At 24.0% G+C, this 10,467-nt stretch overlaps 1 protein-coding gene across 1 annotated transcript; it reads left to right on the forward strand.

Moving 5' to 3' along the window:
• Window positions 1-1,334: 1,334 nt before the first annotated feature.
• Window positions 1,335-3,011, forward strand: LOC145947038 (juvenile hormone acid O-methyltransferase-like). Its single transcript, XM_083056812.1, has 5 exons — window positions 1,335-1,521; window positions 1,637-1,808; window positions 1,979-2,114; window positions 2,487-2,634; window positions 2,767-3,011. Exons 1-5 carry the CDS (start codon window positions 1,335-1,337, stop codon window positions 2,985-2,987), a joined length of 864 nt encoding a protein of 287 aa, XP_082912938.1. The 3' UTR covers window positions 2,988-3,011.
• The last annotated feature ends 7,456 nt before the right edge of the window (window positions 3,012-10,467 follow it).

The following is a 10,467-nucleotide window of genomic DNA, read 5'->3' on the forward strand; positions in this document are numbered from 1 at the left end:
CAATCATTCAATGCTGTATGGGTTAGCGAAAAGAAATAATAAGAAACGATAACATATTAATAGGATACTTACGAAAGGAAACGCTAGAGAATCAATCATACATTTACGATATTCTTTCGTTAACTTTCGATTCATGTACGTCCATCATATTCATTAGTGTCCGATTTTAAAATTCATCGAACAGGCGATCCAATTAAACGCAGTTTGTTAGATGTATGATTAATGTATATAATTCGGTATGATAAAACGGTCGCAAGAAAGAATGTTAAATTATTCCAAACTGTTTTAACAAAGATCGTCCGTTAACTCAATCAGTTAGTCGGAATTAAAACGTAAATTTATTAATTTAAATTAATTACGAAAGATTCTTATGGTTTATTACGCAATTTGTGTGTAATTATTCTTAATTTATTCAAAACATTTTAGTACTTTCTTTGGACCATCCTCAGCTTATTGTATAAATAGTGAATGTTGTTTTTCATACATCATACCGAACACGTATTATTAAACGATAAGCTAAAGATGATTCAAAGAAACGCCCATGGAAAAATATATATTCAAAAATATATTCTAAAATATATTTTATACATATATAAATATATATTTAAATACATATATAAATATATATTAATACATATATAAAATATATAAGTGCATATAAGAAATTAAATCATTTTTTGCCGCTTATAATATATTTATAATATATGCAAAAGTATATATGAAATATAAGTCTGCATATACAAAATTATATAATTTTTTGTTATTAAAAAATATAAATAGTATATATTTATGTATATATGCAAAATATTACACATATATTATGCACATATATTGCACATATATATATATATATATATATATATATATATATCTTTATACAGTTTAAGTGATATCACACATATATGGAAAAATCCAATTATAATAATATATACAAATTATTATTCAAAATATAGAGCATATATATATATATGCATATAATATTTATTTGTTATAGATTATATTCAAATTCAATATAATAAAACTATATTTTTACTTACATATATTTTTTAAATATATATATAAATTATATTATGCAAATATGTATTTATATTATACATATATTTCAAAATATATATAATGTATTACATATATTTTTACATATATATTTTTCCATGGGGGAAGGACAGAAACGTTCTGAATAAATAAAGAATAATTACACACAAAATATTTGCGTATTAAAATGCCGACGCATCGGCTCTTATTAGTTCATTTCCTTCAATCTTATTATATTATATATCTTTTCATATTTTATATATTTTTTTATATTCTCGTTATTTAACCATTATCATAAAACCATGGTACAACTAGCGCAGTACGATTTATTTGATAATATGTGCAGAAACAATGCATCACTTATAATCAACGAGTTCGCCAAAGAGCTAAAAAATATATCTGAAAAATGTATGGATGTTGGTTGTGGACCCGGAGATGTAACAAAGGATACTCTTCTTCCGGTACTTGATCCAAAAGCAACAATGATTGGTAAGAGAGAATAATAAATTACGAAAGATTATAACACTCGCACGCGCACACAAACAAACACACAATAATGTAATAACAATTAATATTAATTAATGTTAAAATATATATTATAAAGGTATAGATATTATGAAGAATGTGATCGAATACGCAAACAAAACATACGGTGACAAAAAACGACTCAAATTCGAAGTGTTGGATATTCAAACGAAAAAATTGCCCGAGGAGTATATTTCGAAATTCGATCACATATTATCATTTCATGCTTTGCATTGGTGCCATGACATTCGGTAAGAAAAATTATTGAATAAAAATAAATTAATATTTTTTTTCGTAGAAAATAACTTTTGCATATAATTTTACTAATATATTTTGACATAAATATATTTCAAAAATTAATTCTAATAGATATATATTTTCAAAATTACAATAATTAACATACATTTTTGTTGTTTAATAGCCAAACATTTGAGAATATTTATCGTATGCTTCGACGCGATAAAACTATGCTGATATTAAATATAACGCGCTGCAAAGCCTTCTTTGAAATCTTGGAATGTTTGGCACAAGATGTGCACTATGCATCGTATATGGAGGTGAATATTATTATATTGAACTATGATGTGAAATTGTATTGTAGCATAACTTCTGCGTAATTGTGAAATTTCAATCTTTAGAAATATTTTAAAATAATTCGAGTTCACACTTATAGATGAGTGACATATAAAATAGATATAGTTCTTTACATAAAAACTTGTATTATTCGACATTATTAATTACAGTATCAAGTTTGGATACACTTTTTTGCTTTACACACTGATCGGTCTGCGAAGATATCGATATCAAATATATAGCACAAACGGCATTATCTATGAAATCACTTTTTTTTATATATAAATATGATGTGTGTGTGTGTATTACTTTTATTGCAATTTTTTAACTATGGATTGTCAATTATCTTTATACAGGACAAAAAAAAGTATGTTGGAGCATTTCATTATTCGGCCCGACCTCGCGAAGAGCTAATAGAAATACTTGAAGATATCGGATTTCAAGTTCATCATTGCAGTCATCGGGAGATAACACTTATAAGAATACAGAAAAGTTTCTACGTAAGTATTTTCCTTGACATGCATGCAAAAATTAAATTCCAGAATATGTGATTAATATAATTTTTTAAATATTATTTCTTCTTATTTATTTGATTTGTAATTGTAAATTTATCATATTTTTTTAAATTCTCAATAGCCATAATTACTTCACAATATACTTTTACATTTTTGGACAATATGTCGTATAATCTAAGAGAGGAGTTCATGAATGAGTTTGCACGTAGATATACGGAAATAAAAGTTAAAGAATACAGAGATAGTCAAGGTAATTCTAAGCTGCATAATGGAAAAGAAGAGACGGATATTCTTACTTTATATTCTGTACTAATAGTTTATGCACAAAAAAATGTTTCTTAGTTGTACAGATATCTCTCCATGATCTACGGCAAAAATGGGTATAATTTTTTTCTTTCCTATTTTTTTCTTTCTACCTATTGCTTACAAAACGATTGGATAATATTTACTTGTATTTCTTTATAGAATAATTTAAAAAAATATATATTATCAAATTTATATTACAAAGTACGTTGATTATATATTTTATATTTATTTTATATATGGTACAAAATATATTATATAAGATGTATATAATATATTTTGTATCATATATAAAATAAATATAAAATATATAATCAACGTACTTTGTAATATAAATTTGATAATATATATTTTTTTAAATTATTCTATAAAGAAATACAAGTAAATATTATCCAATCGTTTTGTAAGCAATAGGTAGAAAGAAAAAAATAGGAAAGAAAAAATTATAATTATTTTTACCGTAGATCATGGAGAGATATCTATACAACTATGAAACATTCTTTTGTGCATAAATTATCAGTACAGAATATAGAGCAGGAATATCCGTTTCTTCACTTCCATCACGTAGCTTAGAATTATCTTGACTTTAATATATGGTATTAGTCATTTAATACACAATTTTCTTTTTAAAATTAATATGTACATATCGAAAAAAAGAAATATTTTCTATATACATATATAGATCGACAGATTTCATAACCATTGTATATATACTTTGTAAAATAAATATTATTTTTACTCTCCACACAACGTAGTTCAATTTTAAATAACACCATGTATGTTTTTATTGCATACAAACAATGTATTTGTAAATATATTCATAAGATGGAATAATTTCTATTGTGTTTTCTTTAATAATTATCTGTGATACATGTTTGTACCTTATTTTAATATCGCTTTATATCGTGAGAAAGTGCATTCTACCTTAGACGAAACAATGGGTGCATACTTTAGAGGAATCAATTTTTCCGATTTTTAGTGGCACAACAACTGGCTTGGTTCAAAAAAAATTGAAGAGCATCGAATGCCAAATCCATCCATATATATTAATATTGTTTCCATGATTCAATTTTTGGGAAAATGAGATGACAACGTCGTGATATAGGAGCCACGCTGTTGCATTATTTTTCTTCAGTTGCGCTGATCTGTTAATATACAACATAATATTCGGTGGAAGTACATAAAGAAATAGATGTCCGAAGTGCCGTGTACACAAAACAGAATCAAACAGTGCGTCGAAATAAATCATTAAGCAATGTTCACGAATATATTTTCTGCCTCTTCTTAAGCCTAAAATAAAATCGTTCACATTGTGCTTATTTTTTATAATCATCTGATTTGGCTTTATCAATAGAACTACGAATAACTTTCTCCGGAAGATATACATTATCATCATCTGTGTTAATAGATCAACTCTTTCCGCTTCTGGAATTTCATATGTAAAAATCAAAAGTTTTTTCGTCTTCTAATTGAACTTGTTCGTTTATACATATATTCCTCTGCAGTATATTATCAATTTTTTCTTTTACTTCTACTTCTTCCAAAGTTATCGGACTTTATGGAAGGTTTAAAGCAGTGAAAATTATGTATACATAGAGTAACATTATCACGTTCTACGAATTAAGCTGCGTCATTCTGAAAAATATTAAAATTAAATATTTGTCTCAATCTTTGATTATATAAAAAATAATACGAATTTATAATTAATGTGGAGTGGTTATTTATGTTAGCTCTGACGTCGCTTCTTTCTTTTCTCTATTCCTTGATAATATACAGAATCAAAAATATATCAATTTATCAAAATTGTAATTGTAACATACGTGCTTGGAGCGAAGTAAATTGCACTGCGATCTGATCTGTGATTGTTGATACTACTGAACATAATTAAGGAACTAGTGTATAAATCAAATTTTTTCAATAACATGTATAGAGCGATCTTATTTAATATTCGACTAAACGATTTATCGGTTAATATGATTGCGGTTAATCAATTAATCGCTGAAACTGTTTAATTATTAATCGAATAAATTTTCTCTTCGATTAGGCCCTGCGCACATTAGAGAAATAAATATTAAATATTTGGAATAGGAATTATTTTAAAATAATAAAATGAAATCGAAAATAATTTGATATACAAATACAAATACGAGTATAAAAGGCTCTTACTAGTTTATTAGCCATTATTAGTATTTTATACCTGAATTTGTACTTTTATCAGAGTTTTTTGATTTTATTATTTTAAAATAATACCTATTTTTAATATTTAATATTTATTTCTCTATTGTACACAGAGCCTTACTTGTTATTTTTATTAGGATTTTTTAATAATATAATAATTGTGTAGTATATATATATATATATATATATATATATCTTGAATAAAATTAATTAAAAATACATAATCTTAGCATAACGCAGCAAAAAAATGTAAAATATCAACATATTAATTAAAATTCTAATATTTATTTTAAGAATATATTTTATTTAAAAATTATGTTTTATTTAAGAATTATTTAAAAAAAGCAGTCCTATCAAATAAAGTTTGAATTATAAAAACATAAGAGAAAAAAAGAATTTAAAAAAACAACATTATTTAATATGAAACATTTTTAAACACAAAAAATCTTCCTTGTTACTCTACAAATTAATTTTATAAATTAGTTTTCAAGCAATCTTATTAGAAAACTTATATCATTTTATTGCTCCGAACCGGGCACGCCCGAGTTTTTGTCACTTTAATTCTTTCAATGCAGATCTAAACCATTTTAATTATGCAGATAATCATTCTTAAAAATATAAAAGTAATATTCTTTTGACAAATTTTATATCAGATAATAAGTTAATACATTTATACTTGGCTGAGCTTTGTTTTATATTTATTTTTGAGCTGCATTTTTAAATAATATATTTTTAAATTTTATTTTCAATCTTAGAAAAATTTTTACAAAACCATATTAGCTATACAATGTCGAATTTTTTTATATACTTGGCGTATTTTTTTTCTGTGAAGATTTTGTTGTAATTTATTATACTAATATACAACCAAAATTAGATCGCTCTATACACGTTATTGAAGAAACTTTACTTATACACTAGTTTCTTAATTATGTTCAGTAGTATCAACAATCAAAAATCGGATCGCGGTGCAGTTTTACTCGCTCCAAGCATGTATGCTAGCGGCCGAACGTGAGAAGCAGTACCGTCCACAGACGTATGTATATATAAACAATACATATAAATATATAAATTATTTGTTAGATTTGTATCAATGAGAGAGTGACAAAATATCAACTTAAATTATTAAATTTTAAATTTTGTCATCTGTCTGTTAATATCATTTTATATCGTGAAAAAGTGCATTCTACCTTAAACAAGACAATGGATGCGTACTTTAGAAGTACCAAAATTGTTGTAATTTCATAGTGACACATCAACTGGCTGTTTATTTTCAGAAATGTTAATTAAAATTTGCAAGCCATTATTTTTGTTAATATTGTAGCTATTTTAATTTCTTATTTTATCCAGAATGTGCCCCCATGGAAAAATATATATTCAAAAATATATTCTAAAATATATTTTATACATATATAAATATATATTAATACATATATAAAATGTATAAGAAATTAAATCATTTTTTGCCGCTTATAATATATTTATAATATATGCAAAAGTATATATGAAATATAAGTCTGCATATACAAAATTATATAATTTTTTGTTATTAAAAAATATAAATAGTATATATTTATGTATATATGTAAAAAGATATTTATACATATGCAAAAATATATTTATATATATATGTAAAAATATATTTATAATATATATGAAATATAAGTTTGCATATACAAAATTTAATCATTGTTTGCCGTTTAGGGTTATATAACAAATATAAGTAAAGAATATATACATATATTTGTAATATATGCAAAAATATATACATAATATAAATATAATATATATATTTGTATATATATTATATATATATATAATGTAAATATAATTCTATTTATAAAGTTAATATATACCATACATATATGCAAGAATCCTATATTAATATATGTATAACTATATAAAGATTATATGTGATATATATATATATATATATATGATAGAAATATATACACATATATTACACACACATATATATATTTCTTTATACAGTTTAAGTGATATCACACATATATGGAAAAATCCAATTATAATAATATATACAAATTATTATTCAAAATATATAGCATATATATACATATATATATATATATATATGCATATAATATTTGTTATAGATTATATTCAAATTCAATATAATAAAACTATATTTTTACTTAAATATATTTTTTAAATATATATATAAATTATATTATGCAAATATGTATTTATATTATACATATATTTCAAAATATATATAATATATTACATATATCTCTACATATATTTTTACAAATATATTTTTCCATGGGGGTGAGGCTGCTCACTTTCTCGTACTTCTGACTAAATGTTATATTCAGAGAATTACATGAAGAAATTCCAGATTTTTCTAATTGTTTTCTTGCCGATATAATGGAAGTAAAATTGTTTTTAACTATATGCAAATTTTCTTCAAGATTACGGTTAAAATATTATTTTGCAATGTATTTATATTATACATATATTTCAAAATATATATAATATATTACATATATCTCTACATATATTTTTACAAATATATTTTTCCATGGGGGTGAGGCTGCTCACTTTCTCGTACTTCTGACTAAATGTTATATTCAGAGAATTACATGAAGAAATTCCAGATTTTTCTAATTGTTTTCTTGCCGATATAATGGAAGTAAAATTGTTTTTAACTATATGCAAATTTTCTTCAAGATTACGGTTAAAATATTATTTTGCAATTTTAATCGAAATGGCATCAACAGGATTCACTTGGATAATCAATTTTATTTTTAAGTAATAAATATTAAATGAGATATTGACATCTGATATAGAAATAGAATATAGAAGTCAAAGTATAAAAATATAATCATTTATTTGTTCTAATAATTATGTTTAATTATCATTCAATTACTATTTATTATGAATTTATTATCAGTTCTAAGATCAAGTACAAACATATATCATAGATAATTATTAAATATAAAAACACAATAGAAAATGGTCAAAACAATATACATTGTTTATATGCAATAAAAACATACATGGTGTTATTTAGAATTGTAACCATGTTAGAGAGTAAAAATAATATTTACAAATTTATAAAGTATATACATTGTTTATGGAATCTGTCAATCTATAAAAAATATTTTTTCTTTTATTTTCGATACGTTCCAGCAATTAAAAAAAAAAAAACTGTATTAAGTATTTTTTACTATATTATATATCCTATATAATATATTTTGTACCTTATGCAATATAAATAAAATATAAAATATTTAGCTCACACACACAATATACTTACTTCAATACATACTTCAATATACTTGTAAAATAAATATGTTAATATTATTATTTTAGATTAGTCTATAAAGGGAGAAATAGAAGTAAATATTATCAATACAATCGTTTTGTAAAAAGGGGGTTAAAAAAAAATAGAAAAGAAAAAAATTATACCCATTTTTGCCGTAGATCATGGAGAGATATCTGTACAACTAAGAAACATTTTTTTGTGCATAAACTATTAGTACAGAATATAAAGTAAGAATATCCGTCTCTTCTTTTCCATTATGCAGCTTAGAATTACCTTGACTATCTCTGTATTCTTTAACTTTTATTTCCGTATATCTACGTGCAAACTCATTCATGAACTCCTCTCTTAGATTATACGACATATTGTCCAAAAATGTAAAAGTATATTGTGAAGTAATTATGGCTATTGAGAATTTAAAAAAATATGATAAATTTACAATTACAAATCAAATAAATAAGAAGAAATAATATTTAAAAAATTATATTAATCACATATTCTGGAATTTAATTTTTGCATGCATGTCAAGGAAAATACTTACGTAGAAACTTTTCTGTATTCTTATAAGTGTTATCTCCCGATGACTGCAATGATGAACTTGAAATCCGATATCTTCAAGTATTTCTATTAGCTCTTCGCGAGGTCGGACCGAATAATGAAATGCTCCAACATACTTTTTTTTGTCCTGTATAAAGATAATTGACAGTCTACAGTTAAAACATTGCAATAGAAGCAATACACACACACATGTAATATTTAAATATTTATATATAAAGAAAGGGATTTTATAAATAATGCCGTCTGTTATATATTTGATATTGATATCTTCGCAGACCGATCAGTAAGTAAAACAAAAAAGTGTATCCAAAATTAAATGTTAAATAATACAAGAATGTAAAGCAACTAAATCTATTTTATATGTCAGTCATTTATAAGTGTATGTACACTCGGGGGATTTTAAAATATTGCTAAAGATATTTTTACAATCAGAAATTATGCTACTATATAATTTTACATCATATTTCAATGTAATAATATCCCCCCCCCCCATATATGATGCATATCGCATATCTTGCGTCAAAATTTCTAAGGCCTCAAAGATAGCTGTGTTACGTGCTATACTTAATATCAGCATAATTTTATCAGGTCGAAACGATAAATATTCTCAAACGTTTGGCTGTTAAACAATGAAGATGAATGTTAATTATTGTAATTTTGAAAATATATATCTATTAGTATTAATTTTTGAAATATAGTTATGTAAAAATATATTAGTAAAATTATATGCAAAAGTTCTTTCCTACAAAAAAAATGTTAATTTACGTTTATTTAATAATCTTACTTACCGAATGTCATAGCACCATTGCAAAGCATAAAATGAGAATATGTGATCGAATTTCGAAATATATTTCTTGGGCAATTTTTTCGTTTGAATATCCAACACTTCGAATTTGAGTCGTTTCTTGTCACCACACGTATTGTTCGCGTATTCGATTATATTTTCCATAATATCTGTACCTTTATAATATATAATTGTTGTATTAATTAATATTAATTATTATCACAATGTATGTGTGTGTATTTGTGCGCGCGTACGCGAGATGTTATAATAATCTGATTTATTATTTTATAATTTTTTTACCAATCATTGTTGCTTTTGGATCAAGCGCTGGAAGAAGAATATTCTTAATTTGTTATATCCCCGGCTCCACAACCAACATCCATACATTTTCCGGATATATTTTTTAGCTCTTTGGCAAACTCGTTCATTAAAAGTTTTGTAATATTTTTGTTATTATCAAATGAATCGTATTGCGCTGGTTGTATCATGATGTTATGATAATGTGTAAATAACTAGAATTTAAAAAAATGTATAAAATATGAAAAGATATATAAAAAGATTGAAGGAAATGAACTAATAAGAGCCGATGCGTCGGCATTTTAATACGCAAATATTTTGTTTGTAATTATTCTTTATTTATTCAGAACGTTTCTGTCTTTTCTTTGGATCATCTTCAGCTTATCGTTTAATAATACAAGTGTTCGGTATAATGT

Source organism: Prenolepis imparis, unplaced genomic scaffold (assembly GCF_030444845.1).
Source record: "Prenolepis imparis isolate NDT839.2.m4 unplaced genomic scaffold, iyPreImpa1.0 SCAF_38, whole genome shotgun sequence".
NCBI classification, from domain to species: Eukaryota; Metazoa; Arthropoda; class Insecta; order Hymenoptera; family Formicidae; genus Prenolepis; species Prenolepis imparis.

Coding starts and splice junctions, on each gene's coding strand:
- LOC145947038 (XM_083056812.1), top strand. CDS start 1,335: ATGGTACAACTAGCGCAGTACGATTTATTTGATAATATGTGCAGAAAC. Junction 1,522..1,636: donor TCCAAAAGCAACAATGATTG/GTAAGAGAGAAT, acceptor TATATTATAAAG/GTATAGATATTATGAAGAAT. Junction 2,635..2,766: donor ACAGAAAAGTTTCTACGTAA/GTATTTTCCTTG, acceptor AATTCTCAATAG/CCATAATTACTTCACAATAT.